This window comes from Podarcis pityusensis (genome assembly GCF_964106645.2).
Source record: "Podarcis pityusensis genome assembly, chromosome: 9".
Classification (NCBI taxonomy): Eukaryota; Metazoa; Chordata; class Lepidosauria; order Squamata; family Lacertidae; genus Podarcis; species Podarcis pityusensis.
This window is the reverse complement of record NC_138034.1, coordinates 13,238,433-13,260,569: the sequence shown is the minus strand read 5'-3', so window position 1 is coordinate 13,260,569 and position 22,137 is coordinate 13,238,433. Positions and strand designations below refer to the sequence as shown.

The 22,137-nt window shown below is 43.8% G+C and overlaps 1 protein-coding gene across 4 annotated transcripts in view; it reads right to left on the bottom strand.

The window, feature by feature from the left end:
• PCDH7 (protocadherin 7) overlaps positions 1-21,886 on the bottom strand; it is a 379,420-nt gene extending 357,534 nt beyond the window's left edge. For all 4 annotated transcript variants that reach the window (XM_081019824.1, XM_081019825.1, XM_081019826.1 and 1 more), the window contains exon 1: positions 18,568-21,886. In XM_081019824.1, coding sequence (XP_080875950.1) covers positions 18,568-21,747 — 3,180 coding nt within the window. In that variant the 5' untranslated portion in view covers positions 21,748-21,886. The remainder of the gene's footprint in view (positions 1-18,567) is intronic.
• Positions 21,887-22,137: the final 251 nt, after the last annotated feature.

Here is a 22,137-nt window from a genome sequence, read left to right as displayed (position 1 = left end):
CCCTAGTTCTTCTACTGCCATTTATTTCTGCCTCCTGTGAAAACACCCATGCCAAACACTTGGCAATACGTACTTGTGTAAGCATCTCATTTGGGGAATTATTCTAATTATTGCAATAGCAGTTGCAGTCCCCAGGCAGCAACAGGAGCTGATTTTACTAGGAACTATACAGGCCTTCCTTGCTAAAAAGATCTTTAAGATCTTGCTTTAAAAATCTTGGAATGGAAAACATTATTTATGGCCCCTGCCTCAAAGGCCTTGCTATCTAATTTAAAACAAAACACAGTAAAAGAACGTTAAAAAGGCCAAGAGCAAAAGAGAAAGAGGAATAGAAATAACTCTGTGTGTGTGTGTGAATTTTGTTTTCTACAGCTGTGACTTCTGTTGCTGAGCTGAACAAGAAGTCACAAGAGTTCACTGTGGACTGAAGATGGAAAGATCCGTCAGTTTAAATACTCTCAATTTCTCATTTTTTTCCCATTCTTAAACTCAGTTCTCCACATTTCTGCAGCAATTTGCAATTACTCTTTTTCAAAATCTTCATGAACATTCTTCAGTATTTTAGTTCAAGTGTTTCCTAATAGGGCTATATTTGTACGCAGTTTTAATTAATGTAGATGTTTTTGCAAGCAATTTCCAGTATAATGCATTACTGTGTGTTATTTTCAGTAGCATGTTCTTTTGAATGCATCCCCCCATATGTGCATTTTAGTAAACAGTGGTTGGATGACTGCACTGCAAAATTCAGAGAAGTGTGACTTTTGAAAGATGGCTGTGTTTCACTGTGGACATCTTAAGGGCCTTTTCATATAATCATCATGTTGAGCTGGTGGAGTGGAATTATCTATTAACTTACAACTGTGTCGGTCCAGGCCAAGCTTGTCCTGTGCCAACACCACACGCTGAATTTGGCCCAGATTGGGGTTTTGGCCAATGACTTTTAGCGTTCTAGCTCAAGCAGTGGCAATCGAAAAGCCAAACTAGGTGGATCAAGCAACAACTAGCCTGGCATGGGTTGATATCAGCAAAATATCCCCCACCCAACCTCATTACTAACTCAGTCTATGTTGGCTTTTGTGAATGGGTGCTAGAGGCAATGGCTGTTAGACACCATAAAAGAAGAGACTGAAAATGTCCTGCAAACACTTTAGGGAGTATAAAAGAAAGGCAAACGCTAATCAAGGAGAAGATTCCACTGATAGTTTCTTTAGGTGTATGAGACTGATCAGATCTGCATGTAAGCTCCACTTTAACTTTGACCTATGGTCTAAACTCACATCCATGTGGTGGTTTCATGTTCTATGAAATCTCACAGATTTATGCTGAAGTTGAACAAGATTGTGCTTCAATGTGTATTCTAAAAGTGCCATAAAAATGTTCAGCAGCTGTTTATCGGTGCAAAAGATTATGGGTTGAGTTTAGTCCTGGTCTTGGAGGAACAGAAGGGATCTTTCTGCTTGTAGAAACGACGGCAATCCAAAAGAGCATTCACTTGGAGAAGGCAGAGGGAGTCCATTTGGACCAATACGCTTTTCCCATGTGGCCCCTTGAGGTCCCACGGTGTTCCAAAACGTCCCCCAACCTTTCGCAGCATATTTTCAGGCGTCATAGGGTGCTGCAGGGGCAGGAGGAATCAGTAAAAAATAATAACACCCCCACCCCCATGGGAATGTCTTGTAGAAGGATTGCTATATATTTTGTTGTGTCCTTTTATATTCTGTTGGAAGCTGCCCAAAGTGGCAGGGGCAACCCATTCAGATGGGCAGGGTTCAAGAATTATTACTTCTTCTTCTTCTTCTTCTTCTTCTTCTTCTTCTTCTTCTTCCATTTATGGGAACTCTGGATCCAAGCTTTATATTTATATAGTACAATTGCTGAAAATATTTCTTTCTTTAAAAAATGCCAAGTGTGGTGTGTCCTGTGGTTACTAAAGAAGTTAAAGCTGCACAGGGGGGAAATTTCACACACACTTGGAAAAAAGAAAGGTCCATTGTAGTAACCGCACAATAGTATAGCCCCATCTGATTTATCATTAACAGAAGGGGGGGGGGTAGAAATTCTATCAAGATACTGAGAACAAATTGCCTGCAGGCAACCCATTATCAGGGTCCAATTAATTTCAGATTGAAGGCACCAGACTTAGATCTGTTCTTGTGCCAGTAATCTGAAACCCTGTAGATTGGATACATATGTCTTTCAATGAAATGCTGTTTATTTAGCTGCAGACAATTTTATTAACATGTAAGTGTAATAATAGCAAAACTAATAAAGCCAGTTATGTTGCAGGTCAAATTAGGAATCAAGTAATTCTAAAGGAAAATAAAAAATGTAACTGAAATAATATATATTACATGAGAGGCTATTGCAGTGTCGTCATTTTCCATTTAGGTTGAATAAAAATAACTTTGTGAATGACAAAAAGAAGTCTTTTATCCTGTCAATTACTATAAACCCATCACAACGTACAAATTCCTAGTTCCTAATGCTAAGTCTTTCAAATCCTAGGACTTATTTCATTTATTTTTTTTCTTTGATAACAGATGGATTTTCTTTTATCCTTGGTAATTTGCATCAATAGTAGATCATAAAGTCTTACAAATACATAAAGCCATTTAGAAACATTTGATGGAGTGAATCTTTAGCCCATCCTTTTATATTTCTGAAGCATTAATTCACAAGGAAGGTTACTGGCAAATTTTAGGAGGTCGGTTGTTTTATATGGTTGATGTGAGGCGAGTAAAGATTATGCTCTAAATTTAGCACACAGTGTTCCTATAAAAATATGCTGGATTTCTGTGTTAAATGTTCAACCTGAGTCATTATTCATGCAGCAAAATATGCTCTGAAAAGTGAAGGCAACAATTTTGAGTCAGTGGCTCAGATGACCAGGTTATTTCCCAAGACCAGATGGAAGTATCAGAGCCCCCACTTTGGGGTCCAGTTCTCATTTGGGTGTTTGCGCACTACCATTTTGTGTGGGCAGTCCCACAAATGAATCTGCAGCCATATGAAGAATGCCATGCACAGAGCAAGCACAGCATCAAAAGTTCTAACCTCGCTTTCTCCTTGACACACCAGTAGGTTAGAGCTCCAACAGTAGCCTCATGGCAGCAAGGTCCACTTCTGCTGCTTTCAGCCCTATAATCTTGCCTGTATACTAAGAATCACAAGTCCCTACCAGTTAGATGATGGGAACAAGGCATCGAGTCTTCCTGCTGGTTCCAGAACTGTGGAGTTATTTTTTTCCCACCTTTCCCCATCCGTACAGCTGTTTTGGTGAGCATTAAAGCCCTTATTCTTCAATGCTGCCTTTAACAGAGATCCCAATTGCAATGGATGTTACAGAACTGCTTCTTAAGGTGTTCTGCATGCTTGCTAATGCAGGATTTATACCTTTGTATTTTGTCCTGCTCTTGGTTTTATGTTGCTTTGTGATGCTGTAGCTCTGCACAATAATATTTTAATAATGAAAATAACGAGGCCATTGTCGCTATAGGCAGCAGGAGTAAATGTAGGTTTCAGTAGTACAGTGGTACCTCGGTTTACGAACTTAATCTGTCCCTGAAGTCCGTTCTTAAACCAAATCCGTTCTTAAACTGAGGCGTGCTTTCCCTGAGGCCTCCCGCCGCCAGTGCCCTTCCACCGTCCGGCTTCCGTTCATAGACCAAGGTAAAGTTCGCAAACCGTAACACTACTTCTGGTTTTGCGGAGTTCGTAAACTGAATACTGTAGCTCATAAACAGGACTGTTCATAAACTGAGATACCACTGTATCATGTTCCTTGTGGAACTCTTTGGTAAGAAAGACTTGCATGGCTAACTCACTCCAGGCCTGTAGAAAGACAGTCAACACCTTCCAAGTGATAAAGGCATATGCCTTTTTAGGAGATGATTGAGGGCTGACTTTTAGTTGGATTAGACTTCTGGTTCTTTATTAATTGTAATTAATTGGTTCATTGGATTGGGTTGGGTTTTTTATTATTGTATTGTGTGTATTTGTTATTCATTTATTCATTGGGTTGGGTTTTTTATTATTGTATTTTGTGTGTGTGTGTGTGTGTGTGTGTGTGTTTAGAATAAAATCTAACCTACTAGGAGACCTCTGGAAGAGGGGAATGTGGAAAGGAAAGGAAATTAGTATGCAGCAGGTTATTGGTAAACATAAGCGACAATGCAAACTTTAGCCTTTCTTCAAGTGGTCGTCAAGAGGAGCAAAGCTGTGTGAACTGCCCTCAGAGAAGCCTTATGAATGAGCTGGCTAAATCTATCAGACAGTTATCACCTAAGATCAGGGCTGAGGTTCACTGGCTGAGCATCTAGTGGCCTGTGGTTAAAGAGAGGTCTTTCAGTTTCCAATGCAATTATTCCCTGCAAACGTGCTTCCACAAATGATTTCAGAATGAAATAAATACTTTCAAAGGAATCCATTCGAGTTCTCTCTCTTCCTCTCCCTGGTAAGGCAGTTCTAACGTAATTAGAGAGTAATTGAGTGTTCAAGTCCTCCCCCCCTCAGATTAAGAAAGGAGAGGGATGGGGATCATTTCTCGCTGTTAAGACACACAAAGCTCATGTCATTTTAACCAATTAGGTGCATTAGAAACATTTTTGCACAAATCTAGATTCGTGTCACTTACCACTGATGAGGTAGAGAGATGGCAAGAAATAAAAATTATTTTCTGTGTTTAAGCAGCAACAAATAAAGGGGGGGGGGGGGACATAAATATAGCAGAAGATTTACACTGTTCCCATGTCAGTAATTAACTTCAACATCCATGGTAGCATAATAGGGTCAGTCTGTGTGCTCATGGTGATTTACATCAAGCAATGAGATTCTGAGCAACAATATTTCTGCTGATTGTGACCATGAAGTCAGTAATAAAGTCCACATTCTCTATCTTAATAGGATTGTCATTTAGGTGGGAATATTTCTGGGGGGTGGGGGTTCTGAAGGATATTTGCTCACTTTCAACTATGGGAAGTCATCTTTGACATTGCCAGATGCAGTAACAGCAAGCCAGGAGACTTGAACCTAGTCATAAAATTCTGCTTAGTCACATGTTTCCCAAACAGACAACGTAATGCATCTTGAATCTGGATATTCGTCTCCACAGGTGTGCTGGAGAGGAAAACATTGGAGTGATTGGTTGGAATGTGTTTTGCAACTTCAAGTGGAATTTGATACTTTCCATATTAACAACCTCAGATCTGAAGTTTTCTTTTTAAAAAACTGAAATACATTAATGGACGAAGATTAATGGAGGATGTTACTAGATCAGAGATTAACAGCTGTTAACTATATAGAAGCACCTAGTTGGCTACTGTTGAAAACATGATGGTGGGCTTTGGTTTACACCTGCAAGGAAGTTCTTATGCACCTTATCTGGAGTTAGGGGTGGATAGGTGGTTTCAAAGGCTTCTAGCTATGAACTGGATTCTAGCTGGCATCATCTGAGATTTGCCAGCTGTCAATGGTAATAGGAAATATTGTGCCCTAATAATATAATGCAGAATAACAATACAATTCTGATGAGGAAAACAGCAAGGATTTGCAGTGCACATCTGAGTACAATCTGGCAGAAGAAGATAGGAACAAACAGTGACTTGATGGATGAAGGTAATAAAGACTCTAGACAGTAATGCTGATTGCCCTTTATATGCTATTTATTGGGGGGGGGGGCACTCAGTGCATATTAGTGAACTAACCTGAACTGTGTAATTTTGAGTTTGCAAGTCACCTTTAAGGAAATTATATGGTCAATAGAAATTAAGCTGCCACTCAGACTCTTGTATTAAAGTCAGAGTCATTCTTGTAACCCTACAGTTGAACAGAGACATCGTGCTATTTCATACAATAGTAAGCCTTTATTATTCTTTCTAGATATTACTTTATTAGAACAGATTATAATTAAGACTAGTTTTAGTGATACCACTTCAGATCTTTACAAAATGCAAGTTCTAATGCAATGCTTCCATTCTCTGAAATGTGGTATAATAAGGGGACAATATTCACTTTCCAAAAGGCTTTGTCCTCTCTCTCTCTCTTTTTTTTCATTTTCCCATTTCCAAAAGAGAAAGAGAGAGAAATATAACAAAAAAGATGAGGGGGGAAATTAAGCTAACTTTACATAAAAAAGAAGGGCCCATTGTTATAAATTGATGCACAACTCAGTTAAGCCAAAGCATTTCACTCCCACTGAAATCAGCTGGAACTATTAGAACATTCCAGTTCAAACTTCATGTTCTTTGGAAGAAAGGCTAATTGATTTTTTCAAGAACTTACTTCCAAGTAAGGGACAATTCTTACATTAATTATGCAGTGCATTAGCTATTATATTGCTACAAGATCAAGTCCCATGCCAAACCACAATCTTCGGAATTATGGAACTACATGGAAAAGACATGTGTCCCCGGAGGCCAGCAGTAGACTTTGGAAATCACCACACCAGATAGCTACTGGGATCAGGCAGTATGGATACAACAACCATAATAAATAGGTGCTGTAAGAGGCAAAAATCAAATGAGGGATTGTAGCCTCATGCTTAAAAGCATCTTAAAAAGCAGAGACATCACCTTGCCAACAAATCTCCGTATAGTTAAAGCTATGGTTTTCCCAGTAGTGATGGATGGAAGTGAGAGCTGGACCATAAAGAAGGCTGATCGCCGAAGAATTGATGCTTTTGAATTACGGTGTTCGAGGAGATTCTTGAGAGTCCCATGGACTGCAAGAAGATCAAACCTATCCATTCTGAAGGAAATCAGCCCTGAGTGCTCACTGGAAGGACAGATCGTGAAGCTGAGACTCCAGTACTTTGGCCACCTCATGAGAAGAGAAGACTCCCTGGAAAAGAACCTGATGCTGGGAAAGATGGAGGGCACAAGGAGAAGGGGACGACAGAGGGTGAGATGGTTGGATAGTGTTCTCGAAGCTACCAGCATGAGTTTGACCAAACTGCGGGAGGCAGTGGAAGACAGGAGTGCCTGGCATGCTCTGGTCCATGGGGTCAGGAGTGCCTGGCATGCTCTGGTCCATGGGGTCAGGAGTGTTTGGCATGCTCTGGTCCATGAAGAGTCAGACACGACTATACGACTAAGCAACAACAACAGCCTCGTGCTTCTTAAATCTAAATAATTTGGCTTAGTACGGTTACATACTCAGCTGTTTAAAGAATGTGAAAGGATATATCAGCCTGATGATAGACACTACATATCAAATTATGGCTAGGTTTCGCAGAAACTCATAATAAATACAGCCCTATTGAAACATAGTATGTCCATTTATGGTATAATTCACCACAAATTTCACCTGCATCATCACAGCATTCGGTTTTCCAAACACGGGAGAAAAATGCAAAACACATCACAATTCAATATATGGCTTGCTAATTAGGGTATCAGAAGAAAGGCTGGTATATGCAGTCATAATACAGTTCTGCAATATATCACTTTCAAAGTCAAATTTTGACATCCATGCCCATAACTTTTGGAAAGCAAGTGCAATGTAATTGCTAACAGTATGTTCTGAAAAGCCCCCTGGTTGAAACTCCATCTTATATGGGATGAGCAATATTTGATTCCTTCAGCCTGAACCTGAAGTCTACCATTTGAGGATTATAGTTCTGAACTACCTCACAGGGTTCTTGCAAAGGTTACTGAGATGGTGCATGAAAAACACCTCGAACATTTCAGGAGTGTTATATAACTGATGTATTATTATTATTATTATATCACTTGTATAAAAAAGAAACATAAAATACATCTCCAGAAGAAAAGAGAATATCACACCTAAGGAGCATCAAATATGTAAAATGCTCCATAATAAGAATGCAATTTTTATTAAATGAACCAGCAGACTACCATCAAACCTACTGATAGAAATTAAAGTGCAAGACTATTCCAGGAGTCTCCACACTTCTGGGGCTCAGGACACATTTGAAAATCTAAGAAACTATAGAAGGTATCACAAACATCAATTTCATGGGGGGGGGGACTGATGAATATTATAATCCAGCTACCCACACAAAAATAACACAGACAAAAAAAAGCAGAACGCCTTGAAGAAATTGCAAATAAATTCAAGAATTCAGGGAAACTTCAATCCAGTACTATATAAAAATATAGTATTATATTTTTAAAAAGAAGAAAAGAGAGGTGTAAAAACAATAGACATAAGTCATTAATGTGCTAGTACACATGCACCCAATGTCCTGAAATCAATCACCTGGAATTTAGCATGTCAAGTACACCATTTAAAACAGTGAAATTTTAATTTTATGTAAAAAAATGAGTGCTTGCTACTCAATGCTGCCCCTGCAATCCTCTCCACTTGCCCTCCCCAGGCTTTTGTTGTTGATTAAAAAGATCAGGACATGGATCAGGGCAGGCCATGTATAGATGGAAGGACTGAGCACTTACATCAGTGCATACTAAATTCAAATGTTCAATCTAAATTAGATTCTCTGTACATATCTATTGAGATATATGTCCCATTTGCTTAAATAGGACTGACGCCCAATCAAGCATGTATAGTGGATTGCAAAGGAAATCCTATGCACTCAGTTACCTGGGTATAAGTTCCACTGAACTCAATAGAACTTACGTCTGGGTAGACATGCATAGGTATACATTCCATACCAGCATAAACCCCTGCCCTTTGGTTTCACTGGTTTACAACTATCACATGCAAAAGAGCCACAACTGTATGGTGAGATAACACCCCACTACATTTTATGAGATAAGCTTTAAAGCAGCCAAGATTTTATTTCAGGTCACAGAACTGCCTGCCATAAAATTAACTAGCCAAACTATCAACAGACAGCATGAGTACTGAGATAGGAGTAAGAAGGCACACCAGGGCTTACAAAAAAGCATTCAGGTTGAGCATAATTCTTAGTAATGGATAATTTACATAAACTTCGTTATACAGGTAGTTGTATAGTAAAACAGTTTCCAGACTTTGAGCACAAATCAGGCAATGTTAAGCTATCCTATTTTAAGCCCCACTGATTTCAGTGGGATGGAGTTAGGTCTTACTGGATGACATCAAAGGTTCATCACAAGCTGACTCCTGGTGAGCATAAGGTTACCAGATGTCCCTGTTTCCCGGGGACAGTCCCTGGATTTACAAATCAGTCCCCTGACAAAATCCATCTATTTAGTAGGAAGTTGAAAAGTGTCCCCGGATTCACTGAAAAAAATCTGGTAACCTTAGGTGAGCATCTATATTTCTTAACAACTCACTTGGTCTACACACCACATTATTTGAGGCATTGTCTTGCCCCATTTGACAGCTTCAGTTGGTGGAACTTGCACTGTTAGTACATATGCCAGATAACATGCACTCCATGTTTGCTAGGAATTGAGATACGTTTTAGTGTGGCATCACTAATCCTAGAATCCTAGATTTGTACAGTTGGAAGGGACCGTGAAGGTCATTTAGTTCAACTCCCTGTATTTCAGGAATATTTTGCCCAACCTGGGGCACTAACTCAAGACCCTGAGATTAGGAGCCTCATGATTTTTTAAAATTTCAGTAAGCCTACCCAGATGAAGTGCAAATAGATAAATAGGTACCGCTCCGGCGGGAAGGTAAACGGCATTTCCGTGCGCTGCTCTGGTTCGCCAGAAGTGGCTTAGTCATGCTGTCCACATGACCCAGAAGCTGTACGTCGGCTTCCTCGGTCAATAAAGCGAGATGAGCACCGCAACCCCAGAGTCATCCATGATTGGACCTAATGGTCAGGGGTCCCTTTACCTTTACCTTTACCCAGACGTATTATATATATAATCTCTTTCACTGATAATTATTTTGTGTATTTTTAAAGTTTTGCTTATTTTTTATAATTATATTATTATGTACACTGGTTAGATATCTTTCTGAATAATCCATTTAAACATGTTTTCCCTGAACTAATAAAAACAAACACCTTCCCTCTCCATCCCTCACATGCTGCTGCTGTATGCACAACTCCTTCCAACCTCCTCTCTTCGTATATTCCCCCCCACACACACACACGGAAGGGCTGCCTGGAGCATAGACTGGGTTGTCCCTTAGAGCAGCAAGGCAAAGACATAGTTAGCAGCAAAGCTATAGTTACAGCTAAGATATAAACATGCCACTCCTCAAAAATGCTAATTAAATACTCAGCTTGTTTTGCAATTTAATATTTAGTGAGCACACCTTTAAACCTGCAAATTCACATGCAAACTTCATTGTTCTTCCTACCGAAATGTGAAATGGCATCGCTAGCCAGGGTGGCTTAGGCTTCAGTTTTGGTGACTCTGCAAACAATGTCACCCATAAAATCTCTTAAAGTTTGCGTCCTTGAAGTAAGCCTTCTTTAGTCCCATTGTAAATTAAATCTAGTTCTTTAAATGCATTTGAGAAGATTATTCAAGGCAGATGCCATGACCAATTTTTTGAAACGTCTTGCAATTATTGCTTTTGTTCTTATTCTTGGTACACAGCTATATGTATATATGTTGCATGAAGGAAAACTATGCCTGGAAAGTTTAGCTCTGTTTTTGAACACTGATTCTCCTTCTAATGCTGAGATTAGCTCCTATTCACATCAGTGGAGATTCCAAATGCATATTGATGGAGGAATAGACCTCTTTTCCTTTCTTAATAAACAATAACATTGTTTGAATGTAGGATAGCTGTATCCTCGCCATGCAAGAGTTTGCTTGGTATATGATAAACCGAATAAACTAACCAAACAACATACCAAGCAGATTCTAAAAAGAATTTTCTATTTATTTCTTCTTCTTCTTTTTGGCAAATTGCATTCTTACAGAAGTGAAGCTTTGCAGCCCTACAGACACGATAACATTCTCCTTCCATACGAAGGATGTTTTCCAAATAGCAAAAGTGTCTGAGTCAGTCATAAAAGATAATAAACAGCTAGGCAACAATGCACTCCAAGCAGAGATGATACAGTTCATAAAGGCTTACTGTGCCTTTTTTAAGGAAATGGAAGGTGGCATCTGTTTTGGGGGAGAAAGCGGGGGAAAGAACCATTAAGACCATAGCCTCCCATTCATGGTTGCATGTATAGTGGCAAGAAAATTGGGTGAGGATGATAAGCAAATAAAAAAACCAATGAGTCAATTCTCCAGACAAAAGTAGTGGAGGTTACCACCTGCAAATCCTTGTGATAAATGCAGTGAAAGAACTATACAAAAAATGCCACCTTGTATATTTCATTACCCTATTGAATTATGAAAGCAAAGGGGAATACAAAGAACACTGCATAAATTTGCAACCACTGCTACATGTCAGACATTTTAATAATTCCTGTTTATATTGATCCTTGGGAGTCCAAATAGTCTACATGGTTGAGCATTTTACAAGGACCAAAATGAAAAAGCAACAATGCCAATCACCTCCAACCAAGTCCTCACTGGGATTCTTTTCTCTGAGAAGGGGGCAACACTCTCAGCGGTACAGCTAGGTAATTTCAGAGCCTGAACTTAATGGTCTTCCAGGGACCTCCTTTTGATAGCCAGGTGTATGATTTCACTCATGAAGCACACCATAAACATTTGTCTACTTCCTCCACTGCAGTTCCATGCATTACAATGGCTTCTGCGTTACTGAGAAGTTACAGCGAAAAAGCAGAAGTTTGCCAATCCTGACTTAAAAGCAAACAAGCAAACAAACCTCAGCATGTGCAATTTTGCATTCTAAACTTATTTAAATCATAGCACCCTTGAGAATAAGATGAAGTTTGTGCCTGGTATCCTGGTATCCAACACATTTGCATAGGGATTGCACCATTTTGTTGTAGAAAAGTCTACTAAACGCAAAATCATTCTAAAGCATTATTTATAACTGTGTACAGGCTTGGTGTGTGTGTGTGTGTGTGTGTGTGTGTAAATGCAGGTGACCAATTGAGAGGAGCATTGCTGCAAAACCTGACCTCTCAGGAGCACCAGCACTCCTGCACATCAGGACACTGAGGGAGTAGTAGAGAGATGAGGTCTGTGAGGTTGGGGCAAACTGGTGGGAAGGCTGAATTGACTTTGACAATGCATTTAAACAGCCCCCGCCACACCACCATCCTGCCCTATCCCATCAGCATCCAAGTATATAGTATATAGCATGGTATGTGGCAGCCACCCTCTCTTCTGGCTGCTCCTAGAAGGATGAAATGTTTACGCAGTTGTTGGCACCCATCTGTCTCGAGAGACAATGGAGTGCACCTCTGGGAGTGAAGATAAACTGCCTAGTGACGTTTCCAAGGTGCAAACCTGGGCATTGTATATGGAAGTCCTGGGCTGCCCAGATGACAAGACTCCCCTCTCGGCCTGGCTGATGTGGTCCATTCAGCATTTAGCACCAGCTTGGCTGCATGAGTTGCTCAAAGGAGGCATAGAAAAGACAGCATGCAACTTTCTTAGAGACTCCATACCAATTTGTGTAGGGTTTAATCCTTAGCCCTTTCTTTTCCTGAAGATGTTCCACAAGGCAGTGGGTATGGATATTTCCTCTGGGTTTAATCCCAAAGTCCCACGGATTTCAAAACAAAATTTGAGTGCAAATAACTTTCTCTGGATTGAGGACAATGCCTTTAGGATCATGAAGGATGCGTATGTTGGGCTACTCAAATTATAGTTGAAGGAGGAGGAGGAGGAGGGGAGATGTCACTGAAAGATCTCACAGATGCAGTCATCTGTCTTCACCAAGTAATACAGTCCTGTAACCTGAGACTGGACTTCCTGACAACAATGTTGCAGTCACTGAATAGTATCAATTACTGATTCTAATTACATTAATGTATCTCATTCATGGTACTTCAACATAAGCACTGCTCGGATTGCCCTTTGATCTACAGTCAAAGAAGTGTTATAATCACCCATATGAAACAAATGTTACTTTGTGGGCCGAGTAAAGCATACAAGTGTCAGCTAAAAAAACCAGGAGTCTCTTTCTTTTCCATACTTCAAGTCCATACTTAGGATATGATTAATACACCTAGACAATAGATGATGTATTAGAAACACATACACACACACACATTCTTTTTCAACAAGGTGATGAACATTAATGCCATCTAGTTAAGTATTTGTGAAGATGTAAAAGCTGTGACTGATAAATCAACCAGTGCTCAAATGGCATTCTTTGAGGACTGCAAAGTTCACATACTATTTATATAACTCCCCACCTGTTAGGCTCATTATGCAAAATGGGGGAGGGATAAGAAAATGTCATTGAGAATCAAATCAGCTTTCAATGGCTGTTTTTATTCTGCATTGCACTTCACAACACTGTGTGTGTGTGTGTGTGTGTGTGTGTGTGTGTGTGTTCTACTTCACCCCCTATGCCTCAATATTGCAGAACTGCAATGTTATTTAATGTGTGATGTGTTACTGTGGTTTTATAATTTGCTGGAAGCCACCCAGAGTGGCTGGGGCAACCCAGTCAGATGGGTGGCTTATTATTATTATTATTATTATTATTATTATTATTATTATTATTATTAGTATTGTATTGTTTGGTGCTCCTCTCCTTTCCTATTGGGCTTCAAAAATCTCTTGGAGGTGTTCAGCACTTGTTCAGTAAACAGAAAAATCTATAAATTACTCTAAGGTCAAGTTTGCGATTTTTAGCAGCCTCAGCCCTCGGTATAGATGGTGCTTGGATCAGAAGACTATAGAACAAACTTGTTCATTTAGATACCTGAGTGTACTCTTTAATTAAACCTTTTATTGAAAGTGTCATATGGAGGCAGGGAAAGTCAAAGCACAGAAAACTATAAGGGCATTGATGAACTTTTACTACAATAAGGGAGGGCAGCTGATCGAACCTGCCCTCAAGATATTTGGTAGTAAACTGCTGACTCAAATGCTCTATGGCATTGAAATCTGGGGCTCTGATTGAAACTCCATTAAAGTTTTGGAAACTTAAAAACAATGGGTTTCTTTTTCATAGGCTGTGCTCTGTATCAGGAATATCAGCAGTTGTTCTTCATATGGAATTTGGGGGCCAACAGTTAAGGCAAGATTGGACTGCGCTCAGTAAAGTATATTTCAAAAATTGCTACTATGCAAATCGGGCATTTTCCTGCTCTGTGTTATATAGAATTGGGTGATAACCAATTCTGGAAAGCACTAATTGTCAAGACGTTTTAGACTATTATGATTTTCCAGAACTGAGCTCTGCTTTGACTTTGAATGCGTCAACTAAGGGATAGGCTCTTCTGGATAGAATTCAGAAGGAACTGCAACTAACTAGAACCACCATACTTTCGCCTTGGTATCCACTCTTGAGGACAGAGCATTTTAGAGCTAGTTATCTGTGTGCTGAAGAGTTGCCCATACCTTTATGAATCTGCCCAATGAAAACTACAGCTACAATGTGAATAATGTTATTGGAACAAGTATATTGCGTACAATAGTACCAACATCCTGTTGTCTTTTAAAGCAATCTTTGAAATAGGAAATATATATATATATATATATATATATATATATATATATTCGTACGGAGGTACAAAGTCTGTAAATAACTATCCACCTGGTACTGTCTGGATAAAGAGCTCCCTTTTCGGTTCTCTTAAAGTCAACAGAAGAAAGCAAAAGTAGAACTCAAAAGGGCGTTCCATCCCATTTCTGGCTTTCAGAGGTGAAATGTGTACTTTCCTCTAATGGCCTTCTCTAGTATCCCGCATCTTAAACATATTCTGGCAAAATGTTTTGAGTAAACAAAATCCAATTCAAAATTGTTTTGGCACAAAAATGCATGTCAATGTACTCTTCTACACACTAAATGATTGGCACAATCTGATCTGATTAACAGCTAGCAATACTGTTACTCACAATTTTTACATAATTTTAAGATGACCATTTAGCAATCACTATCTGATTAATTTAGTGACCACTCCATATCTTACTATCATTGCTACTAAAAGAGTGGGAGGCTATTGCCTTTTACATCATAATTCAACATTGGTAGAAGTGTGTGTGTGTGTGTGTGTGTGTGTGTGTGTGTGTGTGTAAGGAAAAACATAAGTTCAGGCAATGATTTCCAAATTGCAGTTAAATGTTCTAAGAGAAACTAACACTGAAGTGTGGCAAAACAAAATAAAGGTCAAATGCTCTGTGTAGGAAGCAAAACTGCATACATTTTTGAATTACATCTTTCTATACACTCCTCAATATTTGGTGGGGAGGAAAACACAAAATTCTTCACATAAACTGCTTTTGTTCGGCACAAATTACAAATAGCTCATGCAAGATGCTTCCACCATAATACATCATATTGTCTCCAACATAATGCAAAAAACCAGGTTGCGTATTAAAAAGGTCCAAGCGAAGCAAGCTAACAAACCCCACAATATCAAATTGGTTTTTGAACCAAGTTTGCACATTTAAGAATGAGATAGCAAACACACACACTCTTTTTGTCACACTAACCAGGGTGTCTGCATTCGTGACCGAACATTGTATTTGCATTCATCAGCATGCATTTCTCTATAATGGAATTCCACACAAGATGCTATGCAGCTTGAGATAACACAATATTTACCCTAGCTTGGCTCTAACAGCGCTAACTGTTAAACGGTTTGCTTTGCATACAACCTCCCAACAAGCTAAAAGCAGAGAGAAACCACCTTAATTCAAAACAAAATAGATAGTTCTATAACAGTAGGTCACAACCAAAGGCACGGAAATTTGTTTTTCAAATACCTATGAATGGTTCACAGTGTGAGAAATTCAACAGTGCTTCTCTTTTAGGGGTGCAGATTCAGAATCAGTCCCTTGCATCACATCTAAATTTTAAGCTTAAAGTGCAGGTGCCACACATTTGTAGTAACCTATTTCAAAACTCCACTTGCTGGAAGGTATCACAGAACAGGTAGGGCTGTATGTAGAGTAGCGTCTTATGGATTTGTAAGGAAGAGATAGAAGGGATAGATCTTAATCCTGATCGTTTTTAGCATCCCTCCCAAACAAATGAAAAAAGTGTTTCGGCAAGAGTTAATTCTCTCGTTCCTTGCATCTTTTTAATGCATATATTGCATTAGTCCTATTAGAATTGGTGTGCTTAACATTTGTGTTTAGTGTCAGTTGCTTTCCAACCTCACAACTACAAAGCCCGTTAGATTAAAACACCCTGGTTATGTAGAAAATCATACCTACTGTAACGGTAAACTGTTCTCTTTCTCACTGCCTAGCCCTTGACAATGTTAAAAGTGTCAGAGTACAGTAGACTTCAATGGGCCTGTTTTTGGCTGGGTGTCTACCTCTAGTGGCTTGCAACAGTTTCCTCTCCAAGAGTAATCACAGTGCGAACAAAACCTTGTAACAAAAAAAGCTGTTTGGGATTAACCAAACCCATGTGAGTGAGGATAGAGTGACAATATAGCTGGGAAACGGGGTTCACTTTCGCTTCTACAGGATACTTGCTACTATCTACTTGTATGCAGGGCTGCATATGATGAGAGCTCATTTGCTTTCGGGCAGTAGCTTCCTCTGTAGTGATATGTGAAAGAGGGTTCCTAGTGCCAAGATCTTGGCATGCTTCCTGTACCTGTTAGGAGTCACAAAGAAGGGGGTGGTATCAACAGGTGCTGCTTTCCTCATGGAAAGTGGTGAGAAGAAGTTGCACCTGGAAGAACGTTTCATGCACAAAAGGTATGGAAGTGTTCTCAGGATCTGGACTTGGAAACTTTAGTGAGCCTAATGCCTTCACCTGACTGCAACTCCTGGGTTGTGAAGGCAGAGAGGTATCCATACCATTATTTTCTCACTGTTGTTAGGGCAAGTGACTGTACCTAATCTATTTAACTGATGTTTGGGATGGGGATGGGGAGCCACAGAGCGGAGGCTTTTTGTGTTTGTTGATGAGCTTTTAGCTACTTGCAGCACCAGCCCAATAGATTCCCACCCCCCCAATCCCACTCTAAATTTCACAGATTGAGAAGCACACTCCAGCATCCATTGCATTCTTGCAGAGGATGCTACAGTGGAATTCTCAGATCCACATGCTCATTCAGGGATTCCTCTCAAAAGCATCTAATGGACCCAGCAAGTAGATGGGCTGCTTTGCACTCCAGCTGGCCCTGTCTGCTTTGCAGCCTTTGAATGTGTTTCTGTGTGCTTGTGTGGTGTCGCCCCATCCCCCTTGTGTGCGCTCACATGTGCACATGCAATTGTAGGTAGGCACAATTGTGTGTCTGTTTCCATTTATGGCTCTGTGCCAGTTGGATGTGTGACTAAATGGGAGAAGGGGGAAAGGGGGTGGAGTGGAACTGAAGGCTGGAGACATCTCTGACTTTCTACATTGCTAATTCTTTCGTTCCATTATGTGTGTCAGTGTGTGTGTGCTGCCAAACAGTGTGAAGGCACAGTCCGATGATCATTTAACTGAAATTAATAGTTTCCTCTTCATACTTCAATTATCTTGGCCTACTAATAAGCAGGGTATTTCAGGAATAGCAAAAGGAGGTGGGTTTTTTTGCTCAGCAGTGCATGTTAATTGCTCTGTTCTGTATGAAGTGATCCTTACTATATTTTCCAAAATGACTCTCCAAATCATTGAACCAGAATATTTTGGGTTATATATATATATATATATATATATATATATTTGATATTTTGCATATATTCCTATTCCTTAATAAGAGTATGTTGGATTAGATGCAAGAGATGGGATTGTGCGTGCAGAAATTTAAGTTTCTGGCTGTGTGTGTGTGTTGGAAAGAAAGAAAGAAAGAGCGAGCCACTATAGTGGCTGTGGTGTATAATACAGTGGGAAAACTTGCTTAGGACAGATAGTTGCGTGATGGGTGGTGAGCCTTCAACAGCTGTGAAATATGGGAGGGCTATGGCAGGTCTGACTATGCCTTTGAAAATCATTTAACTGAAATTATTGTTTACTATTAACACACTTGGCTTTAACTATCCCATCCACTCAAGGCTGGTGTATGTAAAAGTTGAGAAAGGAAGTTGATTTTTGACCATAAATGCATGCCCATTCTTCCAATCAGCATTAGTGTTAGTGACTTTGGTTCTTTAGAGTTCTAATTATTTCAAACTAATGGTAATGGGAAGGCACTGGGAAGCTTGTTGTGTGTAGGTGTGAGCGTGACTGTAAAAGGGAGGGGAAGAACAGGTGTAAATTAGAGAAGTGGCTGCATGTGTGTGTAAGTGTAGGAGGAGTAATAGCAGGTGTGTCTGAGTGCAAGTATCCCTTTCATCTAGATTAACAGTTTAGTCTTAAAGCTTTTCAAACAGGCTGTCTGTCATCCTCACAACCAGGGTGGATCTTCATACTAAAAGGCACCTTAACATTGGGAACAGAAATTCTGTTTGCATTGGTGCTCCTGTGATTCTTAGTTGAGGAAATGTTAATTCATAAAATATACACCTGATCCTAAAGGCAGATTCTGGCGGTGAGTGGTTGTAAAACAGGTGTGGGCTGGGGCTTGACTGCCTGTGGGAGAGGAGCAGCAGGCGAGCCTGTGCCTGTGAACGGCTATGAAGGGTGTAAAGGGGGTGAGCTCCCCCCACCCTTCTCCCCACCCACCCACCCCCTCCCACCCCTGCATGCCTCCATCCGCCTTACCTGCTTGCTGTACTTGCTGCTGGCTTGACAGCTGTACTCGGAGCAGTGGTCCGAGCCGATGGAGATGTTGTCCCCAGCGCCGACGAAGGTGTTGGCCGGGGGCAGTTCCTGGACGGCCTGGTGTTTTTTCCCGGCGGTGGGGGACTGCGGGTGCAGCTGCACCGTGGGCAAAGGCGAGCTGGATTTGTAATGCCTGGCCAGATCCGGGCTGCCGGGCCCGCCGTTGACGGAGCGGTAGCGGCTCATGCTGGGGCTGTCCCCGGACAGCTTCTCGTTGACGCCGTCGTAGCGCTGCCCATTGGGCTTGGAAGCCTCGACCGTGACGATGCTGCTGTAGAGGGGCTGCTTGCCTTGCTTCTTGCCTTTCTTGTCCTTCTTGGGCTTCTTGGCCTTGTCGTGCTGCTGCGGCGTGAAGAAGTCCTCGTGGTCCTTCTTGCCGGCCTCGTAGCCGCCGTGCTTGCCCTTGGAGCGGCAGTAGCGCGCCATGACGACCACCAGGATGAGCAGGACCACGGTCATGATGCCGGCCACCACGCCCACGACGATGCTGAGGCGCTGCTTGCTTAACTCGTAGCTGGGGTCGCCGGCGATGTCGTGCGCCAGCGGCGTGTGTAGGCTGCGCGCCACTTGGCTCTCCACGACGGTGGCGTTGGCCAGGCTCTCGTTGACGAAGACGTGCAGCAGCGCCGTGGTGGACTGCGGAGGCTGCCCGCTGTCGTTGACCTGCACCACCAGGCGGTGCAGGCCGTAGTGCTTGGGGGCCAGCTTGCCCACCAGAGACACGACGCCGCTCGACGGGTCGATCTCGAACAGCTTGAACGGGTTGCCGCCCACGATGCTATAGCTCAGCTCCGCGTTCTGGCCAGCGTCCGCGTCTTTGGCCTGCACCGTGGTCACCACGGAGCGCACGTTGCTGGACGGCGGCAGCACCGTGTAGGAGCTGTTGGCCGGAGACGTGACCACGGGCGCGTTGTCGTTCTCATCCATGACGAAGAGCGACACGGTGGCCGTGGCCGAGCGGGCCGGCTCTCCTCCGTCCACGGCCTTTACCTTGAAGGTGTAGCTGGTCTGCAGCTCGCGGTCGAACGAGACCGTCGAATAGATGGTGCCCGTGTCGTTCTCGATGGAGAAGATGCCCGGCGCGCCTTGCCCTTGGTCCCCGGGCTGTATGGAGAGGCTGAGCTGCGCGTTGCGCCCCTTGTCGGCGTCCATCACTGTCACCATGCCCACTGGGCTGTTGGGCTGCAGGTTCTCCTTGACGTAGAAGGTGAACACGTCCTGCATGAAGCGCGGCTCGTTGTCGTTGCGGTCGGCCACGCGCACCACCACTGTGGTGGAGCCCTGCAGCGACGGGACCCCTTTGTCCCGGGCCGTCACCTGGAACTCGTAGGTGTCCCTCTGCTCGCGATCCAAAACGGCCTGGACGCGCACGTCCCCGGAATCGGGGTCGATGGTGAAGAGGCCTCCGGGAGACTCGGCAGAGAGCGGGGAAGGCTCCAGGGAATAGGCAATCTCGGCGTTCTTGCCACTGTCGGCGTCTGTGGCTATCACCGTGGCCACGCGCTCTCCGGGAGCGTTGTTCTCCGGGAAGGATACCTCCAGCACGGCCTGGCTGAAAACGGGCGGGTTGTCGTTGGTGTCCCCGACGCGCACCAGCAGGGAGTTGTTGCTGGACAGGCTGGGGCTGCCCGAGTCCACGGCCACGATGACCACGTTGTAGTCTCGCACGGCCTCATAGTCCAGAGGCGCCGAGGTGTGCAGGAAATACTTGCGCTTGTTCTGGGGCTCCCCTTCACCCTCGCTGGCCGGCTTGAGCTGGAAAGGCACGTCGCCCACCACGGTGCAGGTCACCACGCCGTTCTCGCCCTGATCCCGGTCGGACACTTGCACCAGGGCGATGGGGGTGTCCACCAGGACATCTTCGGCCACGCTGGCCACGCCGTCGCGCAGCGGGATGCGCCCGATCTTACGGATGTCGATGGTGGGCACGTTGTCGTTCTCGTCGCGGATGTTGAGCACCACCGTGGCCTTGTCCGTCTTGGGGGGCTGCCCGCGGTCCCTGGCCATGACGGTGAAGCGGAGCTGGTTCACTTCCTCGCGGTCGATGCGGTGCAGCACGCTGAGCCAGCCCGACGACTCGTCGAGGCGCAGCAGGCGGCGCACGGACTCGGTGGCTGCCCCGAAGACGTACTCGATCTGGCCGTTCACCCCGACGTCGGAGTCCGCCGCCCTCAGCTGCAGGATCGGGGTGCCGGGGCTGCTGTTCTCAGCCAGGTCGGCCTCGTAGACGCTCTTCTCGAAGCGGGGGCTGTTGTCGTTCACGTCGGTGATAAGCACTCTCAAGATGGCCTGCGAGGAGCGCGCCGGATCTCCGCCGTCGCGCACCCGCAGAGTCAGCTCGTACGAGTCCCGCTGCTCCCGATCCAGCGCCCCTTTGACGATCAACTGGGGCTGCTTCTCGCCATCAGGGGTGTCCGCCACCTGCAGCTCAAACACGCTGCTCCGGGCCCCGCCGTCGGCCTCTTGCCTCCTCTTGCCGCCCCCGGGGTAGAGGGCGCTGTCGGAGGTGGCAGAAGCCGAACTCCCCCCGCCCCGTCGGCCCCCATCGGGCTCTTGGAGCAGCTCGTAGCGCTCGATGCCGTTGCGCCCGAAGTCCCTGTCGGTGGCAGTGGGCAGCAGGTAGAGGGTGCCCACGGGGCGGTTCTCCTCGACGGTAAGGGTGAGCACGGGGGAGGGGAAGGTAGGGGTGTTGTCGTTGATGTCCAGGATGATGACCCGGCCTTCGAAGAGGTCCACCCAGCTCTGCGACGGGCCGATCACGGACACCTCGAAGTCCAAGAAGCACTCGTTCTCGTCGAAGATCATCTGGCACTGCGGCAGCTTCTCGCGGTCGATGCGCCTCTCGGTGGTGCTCAACTCGCCCGTCATGTTGTCGATCTTCAGGTAGTCGGAGCCGGACTCCAGGCTGAACGTCACCTCGCCCGAGCCCGTCACGATGCCCAGGTCCGAAGCCACGTTGCCGATGCGGATGTCGGCAGGTCCTTCCTCGGCCAGCCGGTATCTCAGCACTTGCTTAGCCGCCGCCAGGCTGACCCAAAGCGGAGGCGGCAGCAAGAGCAAGAAGCAGCAGCAGCAGTAGCAGCACTGCACAAAGCCCAGGAGCGTCCGCATCTTCCACATCTTCTTGAGCACCCAATGAAAGACCCCACCACCACCACCTTCCTCTGCCCACCCGTGCCAATAAACGCCCCCCTTGGCAAGCCAACAAGAAGATGCCTCGGCGTTTGGCGGGGGGTGGGGGGGTGGAGGGAAGGATGGAGGTGATGAGGGTGGTGATCAATTATAAAATCCTCCTGCTTCTGCAGAAAACTTCGGGTCTCATCCCATCTGGCGCAAAAAAAAAAAAGGGTGAAGGGGAGGAGGAGGGAGGGGATCTGGGGTTGGCTGGCGGCTCTTCCCCACCTCTCGTTCCCCCCTTCTTTTTGCAGTTGCTCTATACTCACAGTTCACCGGGCAAGTGTATTTTGCTTTTTTAAAGATTCATCTCGGCAGATAGGATGAAGGAGGGGG